This window comes from Peromyscus maniculatus, chromosome 8 (genome assembly GCF_049852395.1).
Source record: "Peromyscus maniculatus bairdii isolate BWxNUB_F1_BW_parent chromosome 8, HU_Pman_BW_mat_3.1, whole genome shotgun sequence".
Classification (NCBI taxonomy): domain Eukaryota; kingdom Metazoa; phylum Chordata; class Mammalia; order Rodentia; family Cricetidae; genus Peromyscus; species Peromyscus maniculatus.
In genome coordinates this window covers 63,856,350-63,873,443 of record NC_134859.1, presented here as the reverse complement: position 1 = coordinate 63,873,443, position 17,094 = coordinate 63,856,350, and the positions used below count along the sequence as shown (strand labels likewise).

The following is a 17,094-nucleotide window of genomic DNA, read 5'->3' as shown; positions in this document are numbered from 1 at the left end:
CAATACAGGCTAGAATTACTCTCAGATTGTTGCTGCTGACCTAGGCTGGCTTAGAAATTAGCACATGTGTGCATGCACACATACAAATTGGTGCTAGCAATAAGGGGTAAGGTGATTGCTTACAGAACCACAATCATTTCAGCCTCACAGCAGCCATCTTGATCTAAGAGGACCCCTGGGTCCTTCCGAAAATAAGCCTTTTGGGACTGGAAAGGTGGTTCAGCGGCTAACAGTACTTACTACGCCCCCCCAAGACCCAGGTTTGGTTTCCAACACCTATATGGTGGCTTATAACTGTCTATAACTCTAGTTCCAGGGGATCTGACACTTTCTTCTGGTCTCTACAGGCGCCAGACACACATGTGGCACACATACATACATACAAGCAAAACACTCATACACATAAAATAAAAATAAACCTAATTTTTTTTAATCTAAAAAAAAAGAAGGGAAGCCAGGCAGTGGTGGTGCACACCTTTAATCCCAGCACTCAGGAGATAGAGCCAGGCGGATCTCTGTGAGTTCAAGGCCAGTCTGGTCTACAGAGTGAGATCCAGGACAGGCACCAAAACTACAGAGAAACCCTGACTCCAAACATCAAAAGAAAAAAGGGGGGGGGGGGGAATATGCCTTTTCAGAAAATATGCTGAAACCAGGTATGTTCTGGAAAAGCTAAGAGGCAGTAGGTAATGTTTAACTTAAAAACAAACAAATAAACAAACATAGATAGACAGATAGATAGATAGATAGATAGATAGATAGATAGATAGATTTATGTAAGATATATATCTGAGCCTGTGAGATGGCTCGGAATAAAAGCACTTGTAATACAATAGTGACAATCGGAGTTCCATTCTCAGAACCCTTGATGGAAGGAAAGAAACCAGCTCTTCAAAGTTGTCCTCTAGTCTCTACTAACATTTTCTCTTTCCTTTTTGAGACAGGGTTTCACTCTGTAGCCTAGGCTGGCCTCCAACTCAGAGATCCACCTGCCTTTGCATCCTGAGTGCTGGGGTTAAAGGTGTGCGCCACTATACCCAGCTAGCCTCCTCACCCCCAGAGTTTCTCTGTGTAGCCCTGGCTGTCCTAGAACTTACCATGCAGACCAGGTTTGCCTCAAACTTAAGAGATCTGCATGCCTCTGCCTCCCCAGTCAACTAAACTTCTTAAAAAATTAAAAAAAAAAAAAAAATCCTTCAGTTAGAAATATAGCTTAGTTGGTAAGTACTTGCCCAGCAGGCACAAGGCTGTGGGTTCAATCATCAGCATTGCACAGATCAGACTCAGCAATGCATGCCTGTTATCCTAGCTCTTGGGAGGCAGAGGCAGAAAGATGAGGATTTTAAGACTACCCTTGGCCATATAATGAGTTCTAGGCCCTGCTGGCTTACATGAGACCCTGCCTTGTGTAAGAAAAGAAAAGAAAAAATTCTTTTGAAACCTGGTGTCATTAATGTAGCCCAGGGCTTTTCATTCTCATTTTCACCCTCCCACCGCTTTTGAGTGACATTGGAAACTAAAACAAGTGTGCCTTGGGAATGCTAGGCAAGTGCTCTATTACTGAGGTATGTGTCAGCCTTGAGGCTGTTTTTGAACTCATGAACTTCTTCAGGAGTGTACTAATTTAAAAATATTAAATGACAAATTTCTAGCAACATATCCAAATGTAATACTTTAAGGAAATGAAATTTAAGTGTCAGCAAAACCAGCAAGCTTCCCCTGGACACCTGTGTGGGCACTAGCTGTTATCTTTAGGTATGGCCTATCTCTCAAAGGCAAAGAAAATGGCCACATTGAAGGATACTGAGAGGGAAGTGTCTTGGGGTGCCTGAGTGAATTCTTTACTAGCCTAACCACTCACTCAAACAGAGCTAAGGCCACAAAGTACATAAATGTACAAGGACTATGGTTTTTTCCTGCAAAGCCTCAGTGGCAGTGTTAACAAGGAAACCAACCAAGTGCCAGGCAACTATAAATGCCCCATTGAGAAACTTAGCTATCTGCGTACGTCACTTCCACAGGCACACAATGCTTTCAAACTAGTTGACTGTGCCCCAAGTTTTATTGCCTTCCATGTAGAACTGGCTTGTGGCATCCTCTCAGCAAAGGGCACCTGGAGAAAAGCATGGCAAGTTAGGAAGGGAGGAGGCAGGGAGAGGACCAGAGTTCTGCCAGTGTTTCCCTCTGCCACCTTTGCTACAAGATAGGCCCAGTGCCACATGCCTGATCTACCACCTGGCTGTTCTCGAAATTTTCTGTAATAGATGGGTTGGCTTTTCTCTTTCACCTCCTGGTAGATGCTACAGCCTACGTAACTTTGGGAAAGGGTCAACACTCTGGCCTCAACACTAATTTTCTTTCTCCTCCTCCTCCTTTTAGTCTTTCAAGACAGGGTTTCTCTTTGTAGCCCTGGCTGTCCTGGAACTCACAGAGATCCACCTGACTCTGCCTCCCAAGTGCTGGGATTAAAGGCGTGTGCCACCACACTTGGCAACAGTAACTTTCTAATACTCCTGGAGAATATTTTAATGTCAGGAAGAACAACTGTATATTTCATAAGAGTATCAGAGGTATGGAAAAACCAAAACCAAGTACTGTTCTGATGTCAAAATTGTGGTTTGTTTTGAGACAGTCTCACTGTAGCCCAGGTTGGCCTTGAACGTGTGAAGTGTTGAGATTTCAGATGTGAGACATCACACCTAGCTTCTGTCACCAAATTTTAGAGAATGACCAAGGAAAAGGCAATAGCCAGACCATACTCATATTATAGAAACAACTCAGTAATCTGGGCCAGTTATTAATATTGGATATAAGACTCTATAAAGGCCTAGAAAGCTAAATATACTAACAATATATTTTTCTGGTTTCTTTCTCTTTTCTTTTGAGACAAGGTCTCACTATATATATCGCCCAGGCTGGCCCCAATTCTCCTGCTTTGGCTTGTGTGTGCACAAGTGTACACACACACACACACACACACACACACACACACACACACACACTGTAATAAAAAAATTGATGGGCTGGAAAAATGGCTCAGAGGTTAAGAGCACTGACTGTTCTTTCAGGTCCTGAGTTCAATTCCCAGCAACCACATGGTGGCTCACAACCATCTGTAATGAGATCTGGTGCCCTCTTCTGGCCTGCGGGGATATGTGCAGACAGAACACTGTATACATAATAAATAAACAACATAATAAATAAATAAATATTTTTTTAAAAATTGAACTTATTAGGCAGCAAGTTTTTACTTAATATTAAAGAGATGCAGGGTGGTGGTGGCACACACTTTTAATCCCAGCATTTGTGGGTCAGAGTTAGGCAAACTCTCTGTGAGTTTGAGGCCAGCCTGGTCTATAGAGTGAGATCCAGGACAGGAACCAAAACTACACAGAGAAACCCTGTCTTGGGGGGTGGGGAGGAGGAATAAAATAAAATTAAATTAAAGAGACTTCTGTCTCACTTGCTACCCTCTGACAGAGGAGGGAAACAATTACTTGGGGCCTACATTATCAGGCTTGTTCCCCACCCCCAATTCTACTCATAAATCTCAAAGCTCCCCATCCTTTAGGACTGAAGTGATCTGGACACGCTGTCAGGCTGTGCTCTTGTGGTTTGATGCCACAGCTAAGTGGTGACTCGGGCTTCCAGACCCTGCAGTTACACCTCTAGTGACTGCCCTATTTAGAGGTTGAACACACTTCTCAGAGAACCATGATTTTCCCTTTGGCCCACTTTGGGATATCTGTGCACATACAAAGTGAAGTAACGCAACAAGCACACAAGCCTGGATATGAGTTATTTACCTTAACTGCACACACTTTGCTAATATACACACCTTATTTCAACACCAAAAAAACCCCACAGCCTACAAAGATGTCCGATATTAACAGAATTAGCCAGGTCCGTTTATTCACTAGGTAAAGAATAGCTATACTAGGCAAAACCGGAGGACCCTAGGGGAAGGATTAAGTCATCACAAATGACAGAGCAAAGCAAGTACCAAACAGCTTAAGTCAGTGACAGAATTCTCTCTAAAATCATTAAAGAAGACACTTTCAAAAAATATGGCAAAGCCAGGCGGTGGTGGTGCACGCCTTTAATCCCAGCACTCGGGAGGCAGAGCCAGGCGGATCTCTGTGAGTTCGAGGCCAGCCTGGACTACCAAGTGAGTCCCAGGAAAGGCGCAAAGCTACACAGAGAAACCCTGTCTTGAAAAACCAAAAAAAAAAAAAAAAATATGGCAAGCCGGGCGGTGGGGGTGCACACCTTTAATCCCAGCACTCAGGAGGCAGAGCCAGGTGGATTCTCTGTGAGTTCGAAGTCAGCCTGGGCTACAGAGTGGGTTCCAGGACAGTCAAGGCTACACAGAGAAACCCTGTCTGGAAAAGAGAAGGAAAAAAAAAAAAAAGCCATGGTAGTGGGGAAAAAAGCAAGAGCAGATAGGTCCCTGTCACCTGAATTCATAATGCAGGGCCTCATCCCAAGTTCTCTGCGTTTTACTAGCTTCTTTGCTCTGCACAAAGAAGACAGGAGAAAAATAATAGCCATCATCTTTGTATGGGTCAGACGGAGTGAAACCCTCTAATCCAGGTGTGCTGCTGTTGCTACAAGTTGGGTTTGACCTGGAACTCAAGCTTGTTAGTAATTTTGAGAGGTTCCCTGCCTGGCCTGGAATTGGAAGTGAGGTCTTCAGGCTGTGGTTAAAAATCAAACCCATGGAGAGTCCTCTCTTGTTCATTCATGCTGGTTTCAGAAGGAGCCTCACACAGAGCAGACAGGGAAAGACGAGTGTTAGGTTCTGGCACTCCCCAACTCACTGGCACTCCATTGGTGTTTTGTCCTGTCAAAACCAGCAAACATTTTTGCGATATATCCCATATTTATATAATTTCTTCAGAAAAAAAGGAAGGAAAAATTAAATACCAGAGTGATTAACATACAGGAAAGCAAATGTTATTACTGGAGGAGAGGAGTAGCCACATTTTGTATTAACTAAAGTATCATCCCCATAGAATAACCTATGTAGCATGGCTGTTCCCTAGCCAGTGTTTATTTTGCACGCCTCTCACTTGTAATCATGCGGGAAAAGCAGGAGGAAAAGCCAGTGGCTTTCAAGTCCTTTCAGTGAATGTTCATTCAGTGCAACAGCAAATGGAAGGCGAACTCGGAAGGAGTGGATGAAGTTTTTCATTACTTGGGAAATTGCATCAGTCTGCAAGATGTACTGATTTACTTATTGTGAATGTAACAACTGTTGTATGTAGTAGTGAATTTGGTTCCTTCTTACTGATGGATTAAAATCAATAACTTCTACCTACCATAGAGATATTCTAAAACCTCATCTTTGTTTTCACTTGCTTAGACCCAGAGTCAGAAATAACCAGCTTCAAAGGATGAAGATTCTGATAGCCTGGAATCACAGGCAGGAAAAACAGTCACCATCTTATTCTCCTTAACTGCTTACAAGTCATGGGAAAAGTAGTCAACAAGTGACCTGTGCATGTGTCCTGGGCATGGTGACAAACAGCACCACCACAGTGCCTTTCTGAAATTTTGTGGTCTAGGACTTGTACGGAATACAATGTCCTCCTCTCTCAGGAACCTGGCAAGGGGACAGCTGTACTCCTGTCCGGTGTCTCCTGGGAGGCTGGCGTTATGTAGAGGTCCTCTAAGTGTCACCTGTGTGAATGCCGATGCAGCTGATCATGTTGTATTCCCTCAGGGCCTTAAGTCAGAGGAACCCAGTGCTGAGGGGTGGGGAGAGGTGAGGAATGAGATAGGAGAAATTATTGATTTTAATCTGTCTTCCAATCGATTGATTTGGAATTCTGGCACCTAAAAGCAAGACTACTGGGGCTGGAGAAGGGGCTCAGTAGGCAAAAGGCTCTGGCCATGAAGCCTGATGACCTGAGTTTGATCCCTGGGACCTACATGGTAGACACAAAGACCTGACTCCCACAAGCTGTATCCTGATTTCCACACAGGTGGTGAAAGTACCCACCCCATCCCTATTTAAACAAAATAAAACAAAAACCAAATACTGATTTTGAGAAGCTTATACCAGGGGATGGAGAGATAGCCCAGTGGTTAAGAACATGTATTGTTCTTGCAGAGGACTTGAGTTCAATTCCTAGCACCCACACCAAACAGCTTACAACTGCTTGTAACTCTATCTAGCTACAGGGAATGGGCCCTAACCTCAGGTACACGCACATATACAGATATATACACATGTACACATAAATAAATAATAATGAAAATATATATATAAAAAAAAGAAGTTTGTACTAATTAAAGAGCCACTAGAAGCCCAAGGAAACTGTCCCACTGATGGCCCATTTAACCACACACCCAGGGAAGTGTATGCGCCGCGCACTGGAGATTGAAGACAAGTTTAGAGATGGATTACCACTCTTACCCATAACCAAAAGCACACATTTATTGCCCTCTGTTTTCTATTTTGTCACTTGCAAAAGAAAAAGATATAACTCATTCTCTCAAAATGATACCTGCATGTCAAGGTAGAAAAAATTGTCTTGATTCTATGAGCTACATAAAACCTTGAGGCAAATATTCTCTACATTCTGATTCCTTATTTACTATCCTTTTGTTTGTCTTTTATCTTTTTTAGGACAAGGTCTCACACAGACAAGGTGAACCTGACCGGATCCTCCTGCCTCTGCCTCCCAAGTGCTGAGATTACAAGGAATCACTACACACATGGCCCTAGTTATTACTCCCCAAGTTTACATAAAGATATGTACAGGCAAGTGAGTATGCTTCAGGGCACAAAAGACAGATCTTGTTAACCAGTTCAAAAAGCTTAAAACTGATTGACATGGAGTTATTTCCACCCCATGCTTTTACCAATCAAACTAAGGCAATTAAAAACTTTATACTTGGAGTTGGAGAGATGGCTCAATGGTTGAAGACACGGACTGCTTTTCCAAAAGACTTGAGAGTTCAATTCCTAGCATCTACATGGGAGTTTACCACTCTCTGTAACTCCAGGACTGGATGGTCCGTCCCCTGGCCTCCGTGAGTATCACACACAAGGTACATAGACACATTTGCAGGAAAAACAGCCATGCATACATAAAAGTAAAATAAATAATTAAAGGGGGGAAAAAAACCAACAAAACCCTTCCTTTTTGGGAACTGGAGAGATGACTCAGTGGTTAAGCATACCTACTACTTTTCCAGAAGATTACAGTTTGGTTCCCGACACCCGTTCCAGCAACCCAATTGGGTGCTCACAATAACCTATAACTCCAGTTGCAGGAAATTTGATGCCCTCTTTTGGCCTCCATACAGTACCTGATATACACTCATATAGACACACAAATATACGTGAATTATAAAATAATAATAAATCTTAAAGAGGACCTGGGTTCAATTCCAAACAGCTACACAGGCAGCTCATCATGGTCTGTAACTAACAGTCCCAAGGGATCCAACACCTTCTTCTGCCCTCCATGGGTACCACACACACATGGCATGGACATACATGCTGTCAAAACACCCATACACACAAACAAAAACAAAAACAAGGCAGCCAGGCATGGGGGAACACACCTTTAATACCAGCACTAGGGAGGCAGAGAACATTTTTAAACGTAAACTCCAAGAGACTAAAAGCAGGCAGTGGGTTTTTGTTGTTTTTCGTTTTCACGTTTTTATGCTTTTTTAATTTATGGGTGGGAGGGTAGGGAATAAACACATGCCATTTCCTGGGTGTGAATGTCAAAGCAAAGCTTGCAGGAGTTGGTTCTCTCCTTTCGTCATGCAGCTCCTGGGGTCACACTCAGGTCATCAAGCTGGGCAGCAAACGCCTTTACTCACTTCTTTTTTTTTTTAAGAGTTTCATGTATCTAAGGCTGGCCTCAACCCCTGATCTTCCTGTTTGAGCACTGGGATCACAGGCGTGTATAAACCACGCCTGCTTTATGTAGTGCATACAGTGCTGGGGACTGAACGCAAGACTTCCTGGATGCTAGCCAGGCAAGCAGTCTACCAATTGAGCTATAGCTCCAATTATTTCTTCTAGTGTAACTCCTAGCCTTAGATTTTTTTGCTGGGAGAGTCATCCAGAAATGTTGAAACAGTATTAAATCAAACCACATAGTAAGTAAGGTTCTCTTCACTGAGATGTATTACTTAAAAAAACAAAACAAACACACACACATTTATTTAGTGTGTGTGTGTGTGTGTGTGTGTGTGTGTGTGTGTGTGTGTGTGTGTATATATATATTTTTTCTTTGCGTGGAATGTACATGGAGGTCAGAAGACAACCAGTACAAATTGGTTGTCTGAGCTGGGCGTGGTGGTGCACACTATTAATCCCAGCACTCAGGAGACAAAGGCAGGCCAATTTCTAAGTTAAAGGCCAGCATGGTCTACAGAGTGAGTTCCAGGATAGCCAGGGCTACACAGAGAAACCCTGTCTCAAAAAGACAAAAACTAAAAAAACTGGTTCTCTACCTCACATGTGGTTTACAGGGATAGAACTCAAATGTGGAGAGCAAGTGAAGTTCTGAATGACTGTGTGCTGTTGACATGGACATAGTCATGTCAAGAACACCAGTGCCTCAGCCACGGGAATGACAAAGTCTTCCCAGGGCAAAACTTGCCTCTGGCTCAAGTGCAAAAGTCAATAGTGTGTGCAGCCCACCCTGGATGTTTACGGCCTGAAGACTGTTCCTACTGAGATTAGCTGAGCCTGCCTCCTTGTTCAGCTGCACATAATACCCTGCCTTCTTGACATCTATATGTAATAATCCCACCCCCTTATTCAGCTGAGAGTAATAACCCTACCTCCTTATTCAAATTATATATACATATATATCATACACACACACACACACACATTTTTAAACATGCTAACTCCAGCTCCAGAGGACCCAACATTGTCTCTGACCTCCTTTGGCACTAGGGTATTTGAAAACACACACACACACACACACACACACACACACACACACACACACACACACACACCCCAAAAGAAGAAAAGAGATAAGGGAAGTGAAAAGACACCCAACAGAATGAGAGAACATCTGCAAACCATATATCTGACTAGGGACTTGTATCTGCATCTCTTATAATCCAATGAATAATAATAACAACAATAAACAACTGGGATGTAGCTCAGTAGTAGAATGTAAGGTCCTGGGGTTTGATCCCCAGTAATGCCAAAAAAATTTTTTTTTTGAAAAAGGCAGCTAGGCAGTGGTGGTGCATGCTTTCAATCCCAGCACTCAGGAGGCAGAAACAGGTGGATCTCTTTGAGTTCGAGGCCAGCCTGGCCTACAGAGTAAGTTCCAGGACAGGCTTCAAAGCTACAGAGAAACCCTGTCTTGAAAAAAAGAAAAAAGAAAACGGACAAAGGAAAAAACAAAACAAAACTAACCACCTGGGCTGGGAATATAGTTAGGTGATAAAGTACTTGACCAGCACGTGAAAGGTCCTTAGATGGATCCCAGCACCAGAAAAACAACAAAACCTATCATTTCACAGAAAACTTACCTTCTTTCCTACTTTTAATATATCTGCTATTTCCTTTTTAAACTCAAAACCATTTGGGCCACAAATACACCAAAATTATACCTCATTTGTCTTTAATTAAAAAAAAAATTAGCTGGGCGGTGGTGGTACATGCTATTAGAACTAAGAACAGTTCAGTCAGGGCTGGAGAGATGGCTCAGAGGTTAAGAGCACTGCTTGCTCTTCCAAAGGTCCTGAGTTCAATTCCCAGCAACCACATGGTGGCTCATAACCATCTGTAATGAGATCTGGCACCCTCTTCTGGCCTGTAGGAATGTGTGCAGACAGAACACTGTATACATAATAAATAAATAAATCTAAAAAAAAAAAAAACAACAAAAAAACAGTTCAGTCACATGACAACATACAAGAATATGTAAGAGAGCCAGTCAGTGGTGGCGCACGCCTTTAATCCCAGCACTCGGGAGGCAGAGCCAGGTGTGTATCTCTGTGAGTTCGAAGCCAGTCTGGTCTACAGAGCGAGATCCAGGACAGGCACCAAACTACAGAGAAACCCTGTCTCAAAAAACAAAACAAAACAAATTTTTAATGTGTTTGGAGTTAGACAGCATGTGTGTTTGGGTACCATGCGCATGCTTGATGCCAAAGGCCAGAGAAGGGTACTGTAGTCTCTGGAGTTACATACTGATGTGAGATACTATGAGGGTGCTGGGAATTGAACCCAGGTCCTATGAAAGAGCCTACCCCTAACTCCTTTGGGACAGCGTCTCACTATGTATCCCTTGCTGGTCTAGAACTCATTAGGTAAGATTAGGCTAGTCTTAAACTTGTGATAATTTTCCTGCCTCTGCCTTATTCAAAGTTTATATCTATGTGCAGATGAGTGTGCATGTGGAAACTGGAGGTTGATGTTGAGAATTTTCCTTGATTCCTCTTCCACCTTATTCTTTGAGGCAGGGTTTTCCATCAAATCCAGAGCTCACCAATATGACTAGTCTTGCTAGCCAGCTTGCAAGGGATTGCATGTCTGGCTTTCCTAGGATGGACTTAACAGGTAGCCTGCCATACACATCTGGCATTTATATGGGTTTGGGGGTCAAACTTCAGCCATCTTGCTAGCACAGCAAATGTTTTAACTGCTATCTCCCCTTCCCCCTAGCCTATTCTAGTTTTTTCTTTTTTTTTTAAATGTGCATTGGTGTTTTCCCATGGGTGTCAGGCCCCCTGGAATGAAGTTACAGACAGTTGTGAGCTGCCATATGGGTGCTCAGAATCGAACCAAGGTCCACTGGAAGGGCAGTCAGTGCTCTTAAGCACTGAGCCATCTCTCCAGCCCCTAGCCTAGTATTTTTAAACAATGAGTATCCTTTATCTTTGTACTGACCACACATCTAAGACTAACAGCCAAGCCCCACATTAAGTCAAAAAGCATGCATTACGAATCTGAGCTCAAGTTGAACACTCCTTTTTCAAGTGGACTGTTATAAACACATCTAGATCCCAATTCATCACAGTAAAGACAAAGTAAGTAAGTAAATAAAATAAGCATAAAATCAACTTAGGTTTGTTTACTGTGGGATGATATTAGTTCTGGGATAGAGTGAGGGAAAGGAATCCAAGACATTGCCACCTGCAGTTCCTCAGGACCGGATTCCTAAGTACTCAGAAAGCAAATTCATGAGTTTAAAACAAGACAAACAAACAAACAAACAAACAAACCCCCAACAAACTACACATTTTTGTTTGTTTGTTTGGAGACAGGGTTTCTCTGTGTAGTTCTGGTGCCTGTCCTGGATCTCGATCTGTAGACCAGGCTGGCCTCGAACTCACAAAGATCCGCCTGCCTATGCCTCCCAAGCGCTGGGATTAAAGGTATATGCTACCAACAGCCGGCTAAACCTACATATTTTAATTCACTGGTTACCTATTAGTCCAATGAACCAAACACAACATAATCAGAAAATTCTTAAAAGTTTAGAGGGAAAGATTTTTCAAGCACAAAACTTGTAGATGCCTTTGTATGTGTGAAACCTTTGTTATGACTCACTGGAAATTAAACATGCAAAACTCCAAGCTGAGCTTAGTTTTGCCTGCGCACAGAGACCTTTTCACTCTTATTCTTCGAAAACCTCATTTTGGATCTTGCTGCCAACACCAGAGAGGAAAGCCAGCCAACAATTCCAAATATAACACGCGGAGGCAAATGCTACAGAAATCTGTCTGACAGGAAGGGACCACGCTGAGATCTGCTGAAGTGGATGCACTTCTCAATCAGACCATTTCGGTCCCTGTCGGTTTGGAGCAGAATTCCATGAACCGTTTTAAGAGGAAACCACCCACTTTGCAGTAGCCTCGTTCCTGCTGCTCTGTGGCAGTCACTCTATCAGTGACAATAATCCTCCAACTCAAACAGAAAGACTATCATCAACTAGAGCTCCACCGTCAGCCCACTTTTTTTTTAAGATTAAAATTAAGCTGGGTGGTGGCAGTGGCGCATACCTTTGATCCCAGCACTGGAAAGACCAAGGCAGTGGGATCTCTGAGTTAGAGGTCAACCTAATCTAGAGTGAGTTCCAGGACAGGTAGGGCCCAGGGCCACACAGAGAAACCCTGTCTTTAAAAAAATAAATAAATAAAATTAATAATAATAATAATAATAAAATAAATTTAAAAATCATTTTATGTGTATGGGTGTTTTGTCTACATATATGTCTACTTGTGTGCCTGATATCCACAGAAGCCAGAAGAGGGCATCAGATCCCCTGGAAGCAGAGTTACAGAGGGTTGTGAGCCACCCTGTGGGTGCCTGACTTGAACTTGGGTCCTCTGGAAGAGCAGCCAGTGCTTTTATCTGCTGAGCCATCTCTCCAGCCCAGCTATCCACTATTTAACAGATTTTTAGGGATCTGTCTGTGTAGATCAGATTTTCAGAAGGCTCAACTTACACAAGAAGGTCAGGATCACCAGGGGACACTTGGAAACCTTCTAGTTTTCCAGGGGCAGGTGTAGTAACTCCTATTATTACTCTGAGGTTATTAATACCAAGCACAGAACAATTCATTTCCTAAACCAGAGGATCATCACAGAAAACCCAGAAAAATAACTGGAATGACTTATTACCACAGTGGGTGAATCCCTGATAGAAAGGCAGCACAAAAGCAAGTTGTGACCAGTCCTTTCCTCCGGTAAGGTGATTGATCTCAGAAAAATCTGCAGTTAAGTGCTGTGTCTTAAGCCCAAGAGATAAGGTTTGCGTAGGTATCACTTCTGTCTAGGCTTGGTATTTCAGGTTTACAGTCTTGGCTACATGGGAAACTGTGGCAGGAGAGTATCAGGCCCTAGCTAGGTTCAACCCCCAGTACCATCCTACCAAAACGAAGCACTTCTGGGACATTTTAATATATACTGATTAAAACAGCCACACAAAGGACTTGTCTCACAGAGCTTTTCTTTTCTTTTTTCTGTTTGTTTTCTTTAGACAGGGTCTTTCTATATAGCCCAGGCAGGCTTGGACTTCTCAATACTCTAGCCTTTAGAATGCTGGGATTAAAGGCAAGCAAACCCTTACCTAACTGTCTCATAGAGCTTTCAATGACGAAAACACAGCAGCACTGAAATTATGATCCACAGCATTAATAAAATTCCAACCTCATTCTCGTACACTCTGTACATAAGGGGCACTATCATTACTATGCTTATCTAAGTGAAACAGTCTCGGCCAGTTCAAAGGGAAAACAGGAGAAAATACAGTTATACCGAACCTCACCCGCACACAAATAAGCAGTAACAGGAAAACTATTGAAAACACACTCAGGAATCAAAATCTCAGGCATTAACTGCTTGACCTCACAACTCTGGCTGAATTAGTACTTCAATTTTGTTGGAGAATGTGGCTTAAAACACAGAAAAGTGAGGAAACCCTTACTTAGGAAGTGAAAGCACCCAGGGTATTCTATTTACAAGATGGCTTCCTGCTCCTGCACTCATACTTAAGAATGTTTTGTGATTTAAAGAGTAACTCAGATAAGTCAATGGTACATTCATCCAGTACTGACACTTTCCAAGGGAGCACTGAAGATATGAAACAGATTCTGCCTCATTCACTACCATTTTCAAACCTCTGATTACCAGTTCTCATTCACGGTCTCAGAAGGGAGGAAGCAGTCAATGAAATGCATAGCCTGAGCAAGCCTGAGTCTCATCAACAACTCGAGTCCCTCCTTCTTTCTCCTTCCAGCTAAAGCAGAAACTGTAGTTAAAACTTGACAAGATTTATACTCATCTATTAAAAGATTCAGAGTTCAGCTTTTAAGAGTTTAAAAGCCCAACCTTAGGCACAAAGATAGCACACTTTTTCCATGTCTCAATTTTTTTTTCTTTTTTTTAAATAAAGGTTATTTATTTTAGGAGCCAGCAAGATGTCTCAGGAGGTAAAGGTACTTGCTGCCAAACATGGCGACCTGACACCCCAAGTCCAATCCCTAGGAACCACAACAGTGGAGAAAAACGACTCCTGGGAGCTACCCCCGACTTCCACCTGTGCTCCACAGCACCCCAAAATAAAAAGGTTTTTTTTTGTTTGTTTGTTTGTTTGTTTGTTTTATTTAAGATAGGGTTTCTCTGTGTAACAGCCCTGGCTGTTCTGGAACCAGGCAAGCCTTGAGCTAACAGAGATCCACCTGCCTCTGCCTCCCAAGTGCTGGAATTAAAGGCTTGTGCCACCACATTCTGGCAACAAATGTAATTTTTAAAAAAATAAAACTAATGTGTGTCTGTGTATGTAGGAGTGAAGGTACATGTGTCCAAGTGCACACTCCTAAGCAGAAGGTCAGAGGGCACTGGGTGTCCTCCATTAGTCTCTGCCTTTTTCTTTGAGAATTCCAGGTGTTTTCTCAGCTAAGCTATGACCTGGACCAACCTGGCTAGAAGCCAGTTAAGCGCCAGTAATCCCTTGTCTCTGCCACCGCCCCGCCCCCCATACACCCAAAGCTGGAGCTAATGGCATATGCAAGACCCCCCAGTTTGCTGTGTGGGTGCTGGGATCTGAATTCTGTTCCTCATGATTGTGAAGCAAATGCTATTAAGATGCTTCAGATTCTTAATAAGGAATCACCAATCTCAGTTAACACCCACTTCACCCTAGAGGCAATAAATATTAGACCAAAATAAAAAAAAAAAAATTCAGCTGGACATGGTGCACACCTGTAAACCCAGTATTCAGGAGAGTGAGGCAGGATGATGGGCATAGGTTGGAAGTCATTCTGGGCTATATAACAAGTACCAAGGCAAGCCAAACCAAACAGGACTACACAGCCAGATTGTCTCAAAAATCATAGAAAAAGGAAGAAAGAGAAGAAATTTAAAACATAGCTTAGTAATATATCAAGTAAGTACAATAAAAACCATAAGCAACACAGACTCAGGTACAAATATCTCCTGTGCTCAAGAACAGCAAGGGAGAGCCAGGCATGATGATGTACACTTTGGAGGATGACTGAGTTCAAGGCCAAGCTGGGCTAGAGTGAGGCTAACTTAACCCACACCCCAAACAAAAGACTAGCAAGAGAAACTGGATCAGAGACATTTTCTGCCGGTGGATTACATTTGAAAGGAAGTAAAGGCTAAAAACAAAACCCACAGGCCCTTACTGCTGGCATTACTCACTTCATATTAAAAATTTAAAAACCAATAGCAAAGCTTCCTCCAGGATAATAATTTTTGTCCCTGGAACATTACAAGCCAAGATGGGGTGCCCTCCTAGGCAAAAGTGTCTTGGAATTAGTAATGGGAATGTCCCACATAACTCCTGACCACAGTCTTAATTGGCCCAGTATCAGTCATCTGTCTAATAAAACCTGCAATTAGTACAAATACAGCAGGCATTATTCCACAAATCAAGAGATGGACTGTAGATGGAACTGGGGAGAGAGCCCTTAAACATTTTTTTATAAAACAAAAGGCTTTAAAATGGGCAACACCAGCTAAAAAGAGCAGCACAAAAAGAAAAAAACAAAAACCAAATCAAGAGAAAACAAAAAACCAGGATCCCCTCCCTCCCAATCTAAGTGGGAGGGCCCTACCTCCCTGCCTCACAGAACAGCCCCTACCGGACCCCAGGAGCCCTCTCCTCCCAGACACTAGCCTCAGTCAACTGTTGCTGAACAGAACAAGAGGCTATTTGGGTTCCAAGTGCAGATGTGGGATTTTTGTGCAGGGCAGAAAGGTGGTCTCCTGGCAGAAGATAGTGTAAACTATCTTTTTTGCCGGATTGTTCTGCGATGAGAAGGATCAAGCCCCGGCGATCCACCCCTCCCCTCCCCCCATTCAGTTGGGGTGAGAGAACGAACAGCTTTCCAGCTCTCAGCTCTTTAAAACTGCCTTTCCGGAGCCACCAAATACAATCCTGCCCCAGCAGCAAAGAATTTTGCAGCGAAGGGCTCGTTGATCCAGAGCAGGGAAGAGAAATCGGCGCCCAAGGGCAATTTTAATTGTCTAACTCGGCCCGATTTCCTAAGAGGCAGCAGAGCAGGGAGGGAGGGAGGAGGGAAGAGGGAGGAGGGAGGCAGCTCTGGAGTGGCAACAGGGGGCAAGCTGCAGAGAAAGGGATCAAGCCGGCGAGATCCTAGCCCTGGCCCTCGAGGAGCTGCTGCAAAAAGGGCTCAAGGGCTACCCCCACCGTTCTCCCAGAGACGTTTGCAAATCATATATGCAGCCAAAATGGCGCTGAGAATAAAAATATAATTTAAAGGCAGGTCGCCATATTGTAAACAGAAAGGCAGAGAAGTGGACTCGAGAGACACCCTCCATGATTTCCTACATCGGCGCAAGTACCCGCTCGCCTGGGTCTGGACCAGGGCGAACTGGGTGGCCGTGGGCTCCGCGCACCAACCCCAAGGAGAGCTCAGGCAGGCAGGAGCCCTGAGGGCGGCGGGAGCGCGCGGCCGCCAAGCGGCACTGGACCTGGAGCTCCTCCCCTTCCTCCCCCGCCGCCGCCGCCGCCGCTGCCGGCCGCACTCGGCCCCATCAGTCCCAGCTCCCTATCTACTTCCAATCTCAGATGGGGCTCACCTCACTCCTCCCAACCCCCACCCCGGGGTCACGCCGCTGCTCCTTCCAGCAAATCGTCCGGATCCCGGCAAAAGCCGGGATCGCAGAGGCGCTCGCCCCAGCGGCTGCAGAGTCAGCTAGCGGCTGCAAGCGCCCGTTATTTCTGCAGGCCTGGTGAAGGAATGTGCCGAGTAGGGTCTGCCAACGGGCTCCAAAGGGGTCCCCAGCCCTTACCAGCACTGGAGGTGGAAGGCGGCAGGGCAGTGATCGCAGCACAAGAGATCCCCACCTTCCTTGCAGCTATCGCAGCTGTCGTGGTTGGTGGCCCTGCCGCTTCTCCGGGACTCTTTCTCCGGCTTCCGACTCCGCTTTTCAGTCTCGTCCGTCTTGGGGGGAGCCAGCAGAGCTTGGATTTGCTGCACACACATACAAACGGCATGTGTGCACATTCGGAGTTCCCGGGCGGCCCGTAGTCCCCGAGGCGCGGCTTCTCCGTCACCCACCCCTCTCCCCCCTTTTGTCCTCCTTCCTCCCATCCAG

The 17,094-nt window shown here is 44.2% G+C and overlaps 1 protein-coding gene across 2 annotated transcripts in view; it reads right to left on the bottom strand.

Moving 5' to 3' along the window:
* Phf12 (PHD finger protein 12) overlaps positions 1-17,094 on the bottom strand; it is a 50,554-nt gene that overhangs the window by 32,721 nt on the left and 739 nt on the right. For both annotated transcript variants that reach the window (XR_013041755.1, XM_006977450.4), the window contains exon 2: positions 16,789-16,970. Coding sequence is in view for 1 of the 2 variants with exons in the window: in XM_006977450.4 (XP_006977512.1) it covers positions 16,789-16,970 (182 nt within the window). In the remaining variant the exon portion in view is untranslated. The remainder of the gene's footprint in view (positions 1-16,788; positions 16,971-17,094) is intronic.